Genomic DNA, 16200 nt, shown 5'->3' on the forward strand with positions numbered 1-16200 from the left:
ATTCAGTTTAACCAATAGGAAAAATATTGTTCATAAATGGCAAAATGATGGTTCAAAAATACATTAAAATGCATAGATATTTGCAAAAATTATGCAATATTTGTTGCTTGCTTAGCGGGTTAAGGGGGGCCCTGTGTAATATTCTTTCTGGGGGCCCAAAATCCCTAGCTAAGCCCCTGGTTGCAGGTTCCTCCAACCATTGTTAAAGTTCAAACTACAGCTTCTTTTTGCACACAATTCCCTCTCTCTTTCTTGAACTGATTTGCAGCTCTAAGCAATTTCCTATCAAAATAAAAGCAAAAAGCTCTAGGAATCAATCTTAGGTGGCTACATGTGCACAGCTGGTTTGCACGTCTGCCAAGAAGAAAAAAGAAAAAGAGACAACCAGTTTGAGTATCTTTAGGAATCCAACAATGACCTTCTTCCTACTTTCACATCTACCAGTTCAGAGGATGCCATGTGGAAAAATCCTACTCATGCACTGTTGTATTCACATCTTTGCATGTGCCCAAGTCCACATTAATCATGCTGGAGACCACCGCTTCATGCAGACTCAGAACACAGTCCTGAGTACTGTGGGTTTGCCCCCACGCTAAAGAAATTGAACCAAACTTTGAGGTCAAGGGTACTCAGATCTAGGCCCAGGTCCCTGATGTTAAACCACCATAAAACTTTCCACAGGCTAAACAGCACTACCAATGATTAATAAACTGGCTTTAACGTGTGAAATTGGTGCAATGTTCCTTAAAAGTAGTCCAGGACAGCAGGAGGGTAACATGGAATCATTAATGAAAGCTTCTCATGTAAATTCATCATTAAGATTGCTGCAAAATGCAGAGTTAAGAGTAAAATAAAAACCTTCTGTAATGTATTTGGAGACAAGCATATCACACAGGGTGATAGAGAGTCTACTGCTACATCGTGGGCTTGGAGGTTTGTGCAATGCATGGCTAACCACAGTGAAAAAAGCTATTGCAGTGCAATCACAAGCTACACAGTCAGGCTTCATCAGTACCCCATCTCACTGATGGTATCTCTATTGTCTCCCAGAACCTGCACGCACCATCACCACCACATCAGCATGTCTGCTGCATTTGTGAGTGTGCGTTCATTAGCATGTGTGTTTCATTTGTCTTAGGTGTGTTAAATCAAGAGATCATTCTCTGCAGTAGCTGCTCATGGATATGGGGTGCTTCAGCATGTGTGTAAACTTCATATAGAATACCTTGTGTGTGTTTAAATGCCAATATAGCAACGAGTGTGTGGTTATGCAGTGTGCTGAGGGAGCTCTTGGCCCCTCGTTTAAGGGTCGAAAGATTCTGATCAGCTCCAGACTCCATTATAGGCGCCGGAGAGGACGGGAGGGGTTTTCTTGTGCCACCAAGTGGAAAATTGAGTCCATGTCACAAACTAATCAAATCGCGCAAAAGGTGAATGCAAGAAGAGGAGAACACACCCACACATCCACACAAACAAACATGCAGGGTTGACAGGTACCCAGACCACATGGAGATGTGGATTGAGAAGCTGATTGGAAAACTAAAGTCCAAACAGGGTCTCTGTGACAGCTTTCATGCTACCTTAGCTTTGTGTTTGGCTAGCATTAGCATGGAACCCCGTATGGAATAAAATTATCACAACACAACAGAGCTCAACAGTGAGCACCATCATTTTTGGTGGCTCTGGTTCTGGGAGTTTTTCTCCATTCTTGTCCTCAGATGGCATTTCAGAAAATCTCGACATTAATCTTTTCAATCCTGTGACCAAGGTAAGCAGCGACCCAAATACTCCTGACTACAGAAGGCAAGGGTATAAGAATGTCTGCATAATTTCACCCAAGAGCAAAGGAACTACGCATAGAGGGGTCTGCAGACCAAAGATCTCAGATGCCCCCCCCCCCCCCACCCCCCTGAGATGCCGCCTTTGTTCAAACAGAAGGGATGCATTTTTCCACAAGGCCTTGTGGGAGTTTTTTTTTAAATTCAGCTTTATTCATATAGAAAATCTGGCCATTATTCATGAGGTAACCACATTGCAAAGATTGCAGACTAAGCAACCTTTCAGAAATTGGACAGAGAGTAGTTATGCAAACAGTGGCTCACTTAAGATTTGAAAGATTTAGCTAAAGCCAACATAGCATTGCTAGCTACATACTTAACCTCACTACAGTTACAAGCAAATGTAGCTAAATTAGCTTTGGCTAAAGCTAAAAAAAATTATCCAAGCCACGGTTCACATGGCTACTTCTAAAACATTTTTTTAACTTAGCAAATGTGGCATAATCTAACGTAGCTAACAGAGTTTCATTTGCTTTAGCTTTGGCTACATTTGTTATGTAACTATGTTACCTACGTAGTCAATGCAGCTTTCTTAGCCTAAGAGTAAGGTCCAATGGTTATATTTATTTTATTACCTAATGTAGCGGGCTTAAGATGTAGCTACATTAGCTACATTACCTATGTTGCTAATGTAGCTTTGTTTACCTTCAGCTACTTTAGGTGTGTAGCTATGTTATATATAAATTTTGTAGCTAACACAGCTTTGTTAGCTTGATTTAGCTATGTTGCCTATGTTAGCTAAGAAAGCTTTGTTAACTATGTATGTTTTGCAGCTAAGCTACATACATAGCTAATGTAGCTGACATATTTTTTTAACTTTAGATTTAGCTACATTACCTATGTAGCTTACAAAGCTTTGTTTGCTCGAGCCTCATCTGTGTTAGTAATGTAGCTCTACCTACATGGTTTACATAGCCAACATGGCAATGTTAGCAACATCAGCTAACATAGCTAATGAAACTTTGTTTGCTTAAGCTTTAGCTATGTTAGTAATTTTAGCTATGTAGCGTATGTAGCTCAAGTAGCTTTTTTAGCTTTAGCCTTAGCTAGGTGAACTTCTTTGAATGTTTCCATGGAGGACAAGACTTCTTTCTGTAAGAAGACTGCTTACTCTGCTTTATTTACAGTTTTTCTACTTGGTTTTACAGGTCACAGAACTAACTGCAACCCAGCCTGAAGTGTAATCTGATTTTACTTTGAAAGTTTTAGCGTGCATTTTTTGTTTTGACTGAGACTGTGTCTCACAAGAGTTGTCTGAACGGAGGGGGCGGGGGCTGGGGCGCCTGAGATCTGAAGTATCCCACCTTTTATTTCCATGGCAGCAGAAGACTTCACCAATCTGAGACTTTGGTAGGGCCACACTCTAGGATTATGGGTAGTGTAGTTCTTCTGCCTCACGTTGTGTCTAAACCCTGTTTTTCTTAAAACAGGGTTTAATCAATCTTCCACAGCGTACCATTGTTTCATCCTCAGTTTAGGCTTACCTTTATATTTATGGCATTATGGCTAATAATCACATCTGCTAGGGAGAAAATGAATGGGATTTTCTTACTGAACCATATTGTTGAGCTCTATTGTAAACAGTGTGCTGCTGAGGGACAGATTTGAACGTTGCACCCGTTGTGGTAAAACCAGGAAGACTTTTCTCTGATATTTGGTAGACTGGAAGGATGCCACTGCCGGTGAGGGTGATGGACGTCCTTCCAAACGTTTAAACACACTGTGGAGACATGCAACATGATGCTACGAGACTGTCTGCCTCTTCATGGAGTTATTGCTTTATATCCCAGGCTTTGATAATCACAGAGGTTATTAAATAAGTGGAGGGCTGGTGTGGATGGAGGTCTGTGAAGGTAAAAGGGGCTTCCCATAAGTCAGCTCCACTCTGCCCAATTCTGCTCCTTTGTTCTAGCTTAAACAGCAGTGCATTGTGGTTCGCAGAGTTCTCGTGGGGGGTCAGTGTTGCAGGCAGCAGGTGTGGGTGTAGCCCTAACAACCCTGTTCATGTGTCCGCTGGTGCCCAGTGCCCCTGTGTCCTCCACCCCTCCTCCCACACAGGTCTCTGAGCGCTAGGAGGAAGAGGTTTTGGTTTTGGATTGAGGGTCCTTCTTGCCGTTCTGGTGCACTGGCGAGTCACTGGAGGTCTTGGGCGTTTTTCTGGGCGGGCTCTGCTCAGCGACGTCGTGTAGTGAGGGCTCCCTGTACATGGCCACTGTGGAGGAAGAAAGAATCAAATAGTTCAGAATAATAAACTCATATGACAAGATTTCTTTAAGGAAAGGTTAAAAAGGGAAAAAAACACACTGACATTGAGCATTTACATTTGAAACACCATTGTCCTAAGAATGGCATAGACCAGTGTTTCTCAACCCTGCTCAACCAAAGAGCCAAATTGTTGAAAAATACCTTAGCAAGAATCACAATCTAAGTGGTGAAAAGTGACAAAAACAGCTTGAAGTAGCAATAGAAATAAGTTAAAGGTGGCAAAAATGGGGAGAAAAAGTGGAGAAAATGTCAGAAAGTAGCAACAATGGGTGAGTGACAGAAATGAGTTACAGGTGGCAACGTGTGGCCCAAAATTGTCAAAAACATGGCAAGAAATGAGTAAAATGTGACTACAGCAGGCAAAAGCAGTTAAGAGTGGCAAAAATGGGCAAAAAATAGGAAACAAGTGGTATTTAATGGCAAAAGGTAGCTTTAATGGGCAAAAATGGGCAAAAAATAGGCAAAAGTGGCAGAAGAAGTGGCAAAAATGGGCTAAAAAGTAATAAAAAATTGGTACTCTATGGCAAAAGGTAGCTTAAATGGGCAAAAAATTGTGAAAAAGGGCAAATTGGGCAAAAAAAAAAAAAATAGGAAAAAGGGGTATTTAATGGCAAAAGGTAGCTTCATTGGGTAAAAAGTGGCAAAAATGGTGAAAAAGGGCAAAAAAGTTTACCTTTTCTAAGGTTTTCTGGGGGAATAATTTTTAAAATTAAAACATAAAAGAGCCACAAATAGTCACCAAAGAGCCACACGTTGATTATCACTGGCATAGACTCTGTTTTATATTGTTTGTTTTCTGGGTTTAAGGTTCACTTCTTGTAACAGTGTGGGCAAATAGTCCAGAGTTTTTCAATTTCCAATTTTAAGGAATTCAGAGGTTTCATCATCTACCATCCAGAATATCCTCCAAAGATACAAAGAATCTGAAGAATTCTTTGCTTCTAAAGGGTTAGGCTGAAAACCAGCGCTGAATGCTGTGACCCTCGATCTCTCAGGCAGCACTGCATAAACAAACAGCATAATTCTGTGATTAATATCCACCACCATAGTTATGTCCCTGCATCTACAGAGCTAAACCCTGTAAAACCAAAGCCATATACAGTATTAACACATCCAGAAGTGCAGTAAACTTCTCTGGGTTCAAGTTCATCTGAGATGGACTGGTTTACAGTGGTGATGTGGCCCCCAGGCCTCCAGTTGATGATCACTGGTTTAGGGGGTGCTAGCGGGTCAATTCCCATCACTCATGTTGGAATCTGATAAAACATACAATTTTTAACAGGCCCCATGCATTTGTGAAGTTCCAAGACTTTTTGGAAACATTAAGGCCTTCAAATTGAAAAAAGGAAAACGCTCACAAAACGGAAAATATTTTGATGACAAGGATTTTAGTCTGGTCCTTTGCACCCTTGGTGCTCAGGTCTGATAATCCAGGATCTCTAGAGTCGGGCTCATCAAGTACAGTTGCACAAGGGCCAGATTTAGTCTTGACAGAGACTCTGGGGCTGGACTTTTAAATAAACCAAAATTAAATGAGTATTTTGGTCCGATAAACATATTATTTAATTAGTATTTTCTTTCAGTGAGATCTATCATTATCATCTATAATGCAGCAGGTCACAAGGAGACAGGCCTGCCCACAGAATTGGCTGGCCGCTGAAAATCCCAGAGAACAGGCCCTCCCCATTTGTGATTTTGCATCAATATTTACTCATTTTGACACTTTTAACCCCTTTTCACTAATTTGTTAGGCCTTTTCTGCAACTTTTTTGCCACTCTTAAACCATTTTTGACACTTTCCTGCCATTTTTTGTCCCTTTATGCCACTCTTGAACACTTTTCACTACTTCTAGTCTAAGTTTGCTATATTTTTTGCCACTTTTAACCCATTTTTGGTACTTGTGCCACTCTTTAACCCAATTTTTGCCATTCTTTACTAATTTTCAACTATTTTTTCCTCTTTTGACCCATTTTTTATACTTTTTGCCTGTCTTAGCCACTTTGCCACATTTTATCTCCTATTTTACCACTGTTCCTGCCAATTATTGTCCCTTTGCACCACGCTTTAACACCTTTTCACTACTTCTAGTCTATTCTTTAACTACTTTTTAACCATTTTTCCTGCATGTTATATCCCCTGTGTGCCACTCTTTTAGCCATTCTTCCAACTTTTCAACTATTTTAGCCACTTTTAACCCATTTTTAAAACTTTTTGCCCCTTTTAGCCATTATGCCGCATTCTAACTCCTATTTTACCACTTTTCCTGCCAATTTTTGTCCCTTTGTGCCACTCAACAACCCCTTTTGACACTTTATGGCTACTATTTGGCCATTTCTGCCAGTCATAACCCATTCTTAAAATGTATTTTTCAAATATGTACTTATAATGGCTTTCAACTGAAGTTCTGTAAGAACAGATCAATTGTTAAATCATTTCAAAACTATTTCAGTTGTAACTGTTTTGCTGCAGACATTTAAAGCCAAAAGAAGCCCTTGAAACCACAGCATCTTTTTCTCCTTTTCTTCTCTTCTGGGGGCCGGACAGGAAGCTTTGGGGGACCTGATATGGCCCGCAGGCCGCCAGCTGATGATCAGTGCTCTAGAGTGTCCTCAGGCCCTAAAAATCCAGAATTATCTCTTAAAATAGCTAGGTAAGTGCATCACTTATTTTTTTCCTTGGTGACCATAGTTATTTCAAACAAAAAAAAAATCTTTAAACCAATTAAACAGAATGTTTCACTACACACTAGACTCCAAACGGTGACTGAAAACCTTGAAGAAGACAAGAATTAAAAGCCTTTAGTATCTTCCAGGACTCACCTGTTCCATGAGTCTATCAGAACCTGTCCTGTCGACCTAAATGTGTTTTACCTTCAATAAGTTTGGGCAGGAAGTGCGCAGCTCCTTTCGTCTTCTTGACACGGTTTCCTTTCATGACCTGTCCGTCTCTGTTGATACCGATGTACCACGCCCGACCCGACTGGGTCTGTCTGTACAGGATGGACGAGTAGGTGACGTAGTAGTTCTCGAACACACACTCCTTAAACTTACACTCCGGCGTAAAGTGTTCCTGAAAGAGACAGAAGCACACAGACAGAGCAGTCAGAGGAGAGGAGTAACACATTTGGAGTGTCTGCTGTTTTTTATGGCCTCTATTATTTATATATTTACTCTCTGGTTCTACCGGCTCAGCTGGGAATGGGAGGAAATGGGGCCCACATTTCATGATGACAGGGTTACAGAAGCATCTGTGGCTGCATCGAGGAACTGTACACAGAAGCACGCAAGCAGCAAATTCATTCCAACATGTGCACATTTGGCACATGGATGAAGTGCTTCCAGAGGTGGGACGCCATAAGTCAGCTGCTTTGGTTTACCTGTAACAAACAACAATCAGGTGGATCCTTCACCTCTTCTGTAGTTTAACGGCCTCGCCGTTGGCCTTCGGATCCCACACAGCTCTGGTTAGACAATACGTCAACAGCGGGACATCCCCCTCCCTCTGTTTCCCTCTGCTTACAGCTCTCACATATTCCCTCCCTCTCTTCTTCACTCCCTCCATCCCTCCGTCATTTGGTAACCTTGTTGAGGAACAAACCAATTTGCAGGATTGATTTGGAGCCTTGATGTGACGGGTGAGCAGAAAAGGCCTGAATAAGGAGTTTGCTCTCTCTCTCATTCATTCCTCACTCACCCTTTCTCTCCTCCTCCTTCTATCTCTTCTGTCTCTCTCTGCGGCGCCTTAACGCCTGCCTATATCCATTGTAGCGCACATAAACAAGCTAATTACATTGACTGTATCGCCCATTCTTTAATTACACATCCATTCACTTAGGCAGCCATTCATTTCCTCACCCACCCATTAACTTAGCTCTAATAGCACCGAGCCCAATCCAAAGGTCTGGAGTCTCTTGGAAGGTGTAATCAGATTGCTATCATTAACTGTGTTTGCACTGCAGTGTATTGCAGCTCATCTTCTCTGCTCTGAGTGAGTGTATGTGTGGATCCATATGGGGGGACTACAGGATTAAAGCCGTCTTTGTAAATCAGCAGCTCACAGACATGCTCGACTTCATTAATTGATTAATTACGTGAATTAAACAGGATCCGGCCATATGAGTAATGTGTTTAAATGGGAGTGTGAGGCTGTATCATTGCAGGTCTTTTGATTAGTCATTATCTCTGTGGGAGGCTGCAGCAAGCTCACAAAAGAGGAATGAAAAAGGCTGGGACTTTACCACCAGAGGAGTCTAACTATTCAGATGGAAGCAAAAACTAGGATGGATTATCTGATTCTTAAAGGCAAGGTGGCCTATGAGGGCAAAGCTGCATTTACACTGGTTGTACATGAATAATAATAATCAAATCTTGATTTTCAAACATATTAGAGAAGTCTAAGTTCAGTTTTAAATCACACCATAGCAGCAGTGAGCCGTGCCTCCTACACATACACAGCTTCAATAATAAAGGGAAAAAGAAAAGCATTCAGAGAGCGCATTAGCCCTATCTCCAAACAGTGAAGGATCCTTTAAAAAAATTCCTGGATCCATCCCTATGGGCCCATGTGCCCCCCACCACAGCATTCCCTGATTACTCCCTCTCCTGTGGGGTGGAAACACGGTGAGGTAAAGCATTGGCTTTGCTACGGGTGGACTGTCATGGTGGAAGCATTGCCTGCCGGTGCCAACAGATGCACTGACAGTCTCACCCATGGTCTCACCGGACGACTGGAAGTCATGGCAGAGGGTGAATATTCCTCTATTCCTCCCAGCATTGTTAGTATTCTCGCTACAATTCGCTGTCTTTCTCTCTGTTATGCTCCGACTCGTCTCCTTGACCGGGCGTGCGTCTTTCAAACTCTATAAACTCCAAAATTTTGAATAGAAACACATCAAAAAATGCTGCTGGGATTGAAGTTACTCATATCCGCCATCTCCTGGTGTAAAGTGGTAACAGCGCAGACCTCCGCCATTAGCCCTATCTCCCAATAGTAAAGACTCCTTTAAAAAATTCCTGGATCCAGACAGTGATCCAGCTCAGTCCCAAAATCTGATCAGTTCTTCCTTATGCCATTTCTGACATTTCCTGAAAATTTCATCAAAATCTGTCCATAACTTTTTGAGTTATGTTGCTAACAAACTAACTAACAAACCCACCAGATCACAGAACCTCCTTGGTGGAGGTAACTAGCTAGCTTACGGTATGCAACCTTTCTAAGCCCAAACCACACCGGCACCATCTGACACGCCTCCAATTGATCGTCCTCATTATTTTCTATGAACTGTGCCGGCGCGTCTGTTGGCACTGCTCTGTTCCTGGTGTGGCCAGCTGGCAGAGCTCTTTCCTGAGAGGTCAGCTGTTTTTTCCCATGTCAGCTGCTGTAGTAGCAGCTCTGAGAACACAGAAAGAAACATGCAAAAACAGTTAAATGCCATTCTGGTAAATAATGAGCTGAGAGTTAAAATTAACACTTTCAACTGAGCTGTCTTCTGACCTAAAATCTTATAAGATTATTAATTAATTATACTTATGATGATTATACTTAATCAACTTCAGTCTGATTGATATTACAATGAAAATATACGTACATTAAATGAAAATTTTTAAAAACAGAGTTATCTGTTTTGCAAATGAATCTTCAAATTTGGCGCCATCTTTTTTTTTTGAGATGTAGGAAACGGGGCGGGGGGTTCTTGGTTGCTGGTGAAATACCACAGCTCCTATTGTTTTCTCACTTACCCGCTGAGGTGAAGCCTTGCGTTGGCTTTCAGCTCTGGTATCGAGCACAAGCAACACATGATTAAGGGTTGCATAATTTGAGAGTTTTTAAAGTCGACTGCCATGTGATAAAAGTGAAGCCGACTCTGATTATACACTGATGAAATCCTAAATTAATCCACAGGAGAAGGGAATAGAAACAACCAATAATTTATATATTTTACAAACCAGAATCCATAAACTCCAAAAACAGGCGATTTACAAACATTTTTGGTGCAAGTGCAAACAACAAAAGTTTAATATGGTATATAGCAGACCACTTACAACAAAAACCCCAATAGATCTCTGCAGCGGCAAATTATTTGCCTTACCTACCATCTTATTGGTGCTCTTTGTTTATTTTATGTTGCTGTATTTAACCCATTTAGACCTAAACACTTAAAGCAAACCAAAAACTCAAAAGCCTGCAAAACCGAATAACAAAAAAAATAATGGTGTCATCTGCATAAAGATAATACTATGCATTTGACAAGTTATCATACAGATTGTTGACATAACTGCAGAATAGAATAGGCCCTAAGACTGAACCTTGAGGCACACCTTTAGGACCTCTAGAAAAGAAGAGGTGGGTCTGGCCATCTGAACACACCCCCAATCAGATAGCTGGTGCCATGATGCTGCTTGGACTGACATGCCAATGTGAAGAAGCACATTTATCCGTAAACGGTGGTCAAACGCCTTGGACAAATCAATGAAAAGAGCTACACATTATGCACTGTAAATGCCTAATGGATAATGGATGACTAGTTATACCTTCAGTTAACTGATGAATTATGATGTGCAGCACAGACACCATGATCCTCCCTTTTTAAATGTAGATTTGTCTTATATTCTTGTGATTTAAGCTCTAAGTTCTAATCTGTCATGTCTTCACGCCAGAAATCAAATTCAGCACTTTTGCACTTGTTAAAAAAAAAACAGTTATGCATGGGAAGATGACTGACACAATCACCCTTCAGTTCAAATCCATGTTTGAATGTTACACGCCAAGAAGTGGTAAAATATGACCTGAACATGACAAGGCAGCCACGAAACTTGAACAAAAATCTGTTTTCAGAGCGTCAATAATTTATGAACTCCCCTTGTAAAATATACTTTAAATCTTTAATGAAATGTAGCTTTGTGTAGAGCTACTCTGACTGAATTCCTCCAGCAGGAAAACAAAGACTGCATGAATAATTGTAAACACCTCTGTAATACATGCAGACACTCAGAGCTGCAGCAGGCAACACTTATTTAGACGTTTCTGATGACTGCATGCTACTTGAACTAAGTTAAAACATTCCTTTATATATTTCTTTAAATATATACAGTATATTGCCAAAAGTATTCGCTCACCTGCCTTGACTCGCGTATGAAATTAAATGATATCCTATTCTTAATCCATAGGGTTTAATATGACGTTGGTCCACCCTTTGCAGCTGTCACAGCTTCAACTATTCTTGGGGGGGTTTCCCTAAGGTTTAGGAGTGTGTTTATGGGAATTTTTGACCATTCTTCCAGAAGTGCATTTGTGAGGTCACACACTGATGTTGGGCGAGAAGGCCTGGCTCTCAGTCTCCGCTCTAATTCATCACAAAGGTATTCTATCAGGTTGAGGTCAGGACTCTGTGCAGGCCTGTCAAGTTGATCCACACCAAACTCTCTCATCATTGTTGGAACAGGAAGGGGCCATCCCCAAACTGTTCCCGCAAAGTTGGGAGCATGTAATTGTAAAATTGGTTGATAATGGGGGAAAAAATGGGGGTGAAATTGATTTTTAAAGTAGCAGAAATGGGTTAGAAGTGGGAAAAAAGGCCACTTAGTGTGGGCTGCTTACGTATCGGGAAAGGCACTATCAATGCTAATAAGTAGATAAAGGTTTTAGAGTAACGTGCTTCTGTCCAGATGACGTCTCTTTCAGGGAGGACAGGGCTTAACCACACATCTCCAACAGCATCACAACAGCATGGCTTCACAACAAAAGAGTCTAGGAGCTGATGTGGAGTCCAGACCTTTCAACATCAGAAAGCATCAGGAGGCTCAGGACTGTTAGCATCCTTCATCAGACAAGAATGGGACAACTTCCTCTCCCAGAAAGACAAGAGAGGATTCATGGGTTCATTAAATTTGCAAATCATTGCGTTCTGTTTTTATTTACATTCTGAAATGTTTGTAAATGGGGTTATATATTCAGATTTCCTCTGTCTTTTTGTGTCAGCATCAGAAATAAAGGCCTCAGTCATCACATGTGACAGTTATTCTTAGTTAAACTGCTCCTCTTCTCTTTCATCCTGACTTGAAACTAAAACAACAGCGAGCATTTAGTCACAAACATTCACACTCAGGGCGCCATCAGCAATGCTTCTCTTATACGATAACACACTATTAGCAGTCATTAATAGAGACACATCAGTCACACAGCAGACACACAGGGGACACATGCACATCTGTCTGCACAGCGTTTACCCAGACTAGACGTCCTGCTGCTCGCTCCTCTCTTCATCAACAACAGAGAGACAGGAAGACTTCCAAACACCTCTTTATACAGATCATCTAATAAGATAATGAAATGGAACTTGAGCTTAATAAACAGTGAACGCTAACCGTCCCCTCGGCTCAATCAATTTCATTCCTCTCATCTGAAAGACAACCCAGTGTTCATTACAGCTGCTGCAGTTCCTCTTCAGCTCAGCAGGGGCTGCTCCAAACACACTGGCAGTGTGGGGGCTTCATGGCCCCGCTCTCACTGCTGCTGCTGATGCTCCAAGATTAACTCATGCCTGCTTGTCACTCCATAATGCTCTGCTCTCTTCAAAAAGCCTCCTTTCAGCACACTGAAAACCACTCCAGTCACACAACAAATCTACATGAGGTGGTCTCTCTGTGCCGCTGACAGGCACCAAACTCTGTTGTTTAGTGGACTTTCATGCAGAATTTACTGGAATGTTGCATTATGTGTTTCAGGCTGCAGAAAATACAACTGTTTCTAACTCTTATTATGAATACTACAAATACTTTGATTTAAAAAATTGACAAAAGTACTACTATACCTTTCCTGAGGAACTTGTCGCAGATTATTTTCACAACAGGACTGGGGATTATTAACCTTTATTAACATAGACACCCTTACAAAAACTCCCTCACAATCTCAGTCTTTATCAATACCAGTCAATACTTTCCTGATATTAGATGGAAATATTAGAGAAGTTTGGCAAAACCCACATTTACTGTTTTTTTAAAATTGGTGGGAAAGAAGCATATTTCTCCTAAAAACAACTACAGCTATTAAATATTATCATTAAAACCTGAATTTTCTCTTACTTCAGCATCCTCATGGACGGCCTTGTCTCCACATGACTATTCTTGAATGTGCATGGCTGATAAACCACCTTCAGGTACAGAGGGGGTCCCCAGTCTCTGCCACCATTATATAGGAAGTCACAGGCTGGGGCCGAGACCCCATTGGGGTCGCAAGACACCGAGAGGGGGTCACAAGATGCCTTAAAAAAAAGACTAAGAATATTTTTTAACTTACACTGTTGCCACTTTACACCTATTTACCAAATTTTAACCCTTTTTCATCACTTTTTAACACCAAATTTTGCCTATTTCAGCACATTTCTGCCACCTAAAACCCATTTGTGTCAATTTTAAACCCTTTCCACCACTTTTTTCTGCCTATTTTTGTCACTATTAAACCAATTCTTGCCACTTTCTGCCCATTGTTTTCTCATTATTGCTACCATTAACCACTGTTTGCATCCCTTTTTGCCCAATTAACCACAATTATCCCATTTTTGCCAGTTTATAGCAATTTTTCATCCAAGCCCACCTAATTTCCCTCAATTTTTTGCACTTTAAAGCCATTTCAGCCACTTTTTAATCCACTTTTACCTCTTTGCCACATTCTTGCTAATTTAATCCATTTTTGGTTATTTTTTGCCACTTTTAACCCACTTATGTTCTTTAAAATTAAATTTCAACAACTTTTCCACCATTTTTTGCCATTATTCACTAATTTAAGCAATTTTTCCACTCATTTTAAATGTGTCTTCAACACAGAATTTCATTTTAAGAAGGCCATGTACGACACAAATGAATAGAAAAGTGCAAAGATATGAGTTTCCTCGATAAGAGTGGTTATTATTTAAGTCAAATATAAATATGGTTTTCACAGCTTAACTTCACAATGGACCATGATTTTGCTAACCTCCGTGAGCCCCCAGTTTGGCTGGGTCCCAGAAACCTTCCCCTTAATCCCTCCTTATATGCGACCTTGTCTCCACATGACTATTCTTGAATGTTCATGGCTGATCAACCACCTTCAGGTACAGTGGGGGTCCCCGGTCTCTGGCACCTTTATTTTGGGGGTCCCGGGCTGAAAAGGTTGAGAACCCCTGCTCTAGAGCACTAGGCCGGCCCCTGGCATTAGCCGACCAGCTCTTGATGCAAAAGTTGCCTATGCTCAACCCATGTTTCTGGGCTAACGTTGGGAACATAATATTTCAAGAATGCTGTCCTTCAAACTTTGCATAGATTTCCACAACGTCTCGAGGTAAAACTACATAACTGCTTGAGGCCAGCTGTCACAGTCATGGGGCTCAGGTCCATGCCTCGTTTTTGAAAGCAGTATCCCAGCAATGCTCTGAGCCAGTGTTTCTCAACCCTGCTCAACCAAAGAGCCAGATTGTTGAAAAATACCTCTGCAAGAGCCACAATCTAAGTGGTGAAAAGTGGGTGAAAGTAGCAATTAAAATAAGTTGAAGCTTGCAAAATAGGTAAAAAAGGGGCAAAAAAGTGAGTGAACTGGGGTAAAATAGGCAGAAAATGACAAAAACTGTGTGAAAAGGGACAAAAAATGTGGAGAAAAATCATGCATTGAATATCACTGATCTAAGTAAATTTTTTTTTATCAAACTTCGCACAAATGTCTACTCCCTACTCAAGCATTTTATGAGGTCAAAGGTTAAAGTCGTGAGGCAAATGGTTATTCCCTTGCTAATAATATTTGTCCTAATCATCCTGCAGAAAAGAGGGACTAGAAACCTCTCAAAAGCAGATAACCGACAGATGGTTTTAGTTTGAATGTTCAGCTGCGTCCACTTTTAAGTTGCTAATACTTCAAATATTTTTAAAATGAAATTAGCACTGCTATTGAAGAACTCCAGGGCAGATAAGCATATTTATAAGTAAATAAACAAGAATTTAACCATTGTGACAGTAAATAAAGCACTCTGACAGAAACATTCTGTCTGATCAGATCAAGTCAGGGTCCATAAAGGCATTCGAGCCCCCACATGTACATGCATCGAGTAACAAGAGGGTTGCGTGTGTGTTTTTATGTGTTCGGGGGTGCCAGAGTATGTACACCCACTCATGCGTGTCTGCTGTTGTGACAGAGAGACATGACGGATCCCTCTTACATCAGTGGGAGGCCACCCGGCGCCAGATGACATGCATAGACCCACACACAAACTCACACAGTTACAACATCAGCGGTGACGGATGGACCGGTCGCCCCCCTCATCACTCACTACCACAGACGGTGGGGAGGAAGAGAGAGGATGGGGGGGAGAGAGGGAACAGCGGGAGAAAGCAGAGACAAAAGAGTAGAGGGTAGAAGATGATATGATGAACAGAAATGAAACACAGAGAGAGTAGAGTAGGAATATTCCCCTGTAATGACACACAAATGTCGCCTTTCCACGTGCTGACACCTGAGGACATTATTCAGCCACGTTCCTGAACACGCAGCTGCCATTAACCATTGAGCCTCCCATGCGCTCAGCTGGGGAATTGATTCTATGTAAGACCTCTGTGAAAAGTCAATGGGCATTAGTCCGGAAAAAAACCCTGGATTAGGCTTTGATTGGACGGCCATGCAGCGGCGCAACCGAGCGTGAAGAACTTAAAACGACTTACAAGCTGCGATCGGGCAGGCACAGGTTAATCCAGGGGCTTTAAGTCACCGACACCTATTGACCACGTCCCAGAGGACAAATGTATTCCACTGCATCGATAGGGCACATGAATGACCACGTCTATGTGGGTTTTTACTGCACATGACAAGAGCAACCCATGAGATGTGTTACACTTTTACAGCTTTCAGTAAATGACGGTTGTAGTTACACGTGTCAGCAACTGCAGCGGATCGATGCAGAGGCTTTCCTGCTGCTCATGGTGCTAACAAATACACATGGCAAAAGGGGCTTTTGCAGGCCAATGCCAATGTTAACTGAAGATCAGAAAGACTGATTGGTATTGATGTAGGTAAGCCTCAAAAGTAGCAGAGATGGGGGAAGTCCTTGTTCAGAGTCTTGGGTTGTTGGTGAGGTCA

General features: G+C 41.5%; 1 protein-coding gene across 2 annotated transcripts in view; it reads right to left on the reverse strand.

Moving 5' to 3' along the window:
* Nucleotides 1–3904: 3904 nt before the first annotated feature.
* The window catches only part of fgf11a (fibroblast growth factor 11a), a 191699-nt gene continuing 179403 nt past the window's right edge, over nt 3905–16200 (reverse strand). For both annotated transcript variants that reach the window (XM_041779762.1, XM_041779763.1), the window contains exons 4-5: nt 6975–7173; nt 3905–4050 (exon numbers count right to left, since the gene is read on the reverse strand). In XM_041779762.1, the coding sequence (XP_041635696.1) occupies nt 3908–4050; nt 6975–7173 (342 nt within the window). In that variant the 3' untranslated portion in view covers nt 3905–3907. The remainder of the gene's footprint in view (nt 4051–6974; nt 7174–16200) is intronic.

The sequence above is a fragment of the Cheilinus undulatus genome, linkage group 22, assembly GCF_018320785.1.
Source record: "Cheilinus undulatus linkage group 22, ASM1832078v1, whole genome shotgun sequence".
Taxonomy (NCBI): Eukaryota; Metazoa; Chordata; class Actinopteri; order Labriformes; family Labridae; genus Cheilinus; species Cheilinus undulatus.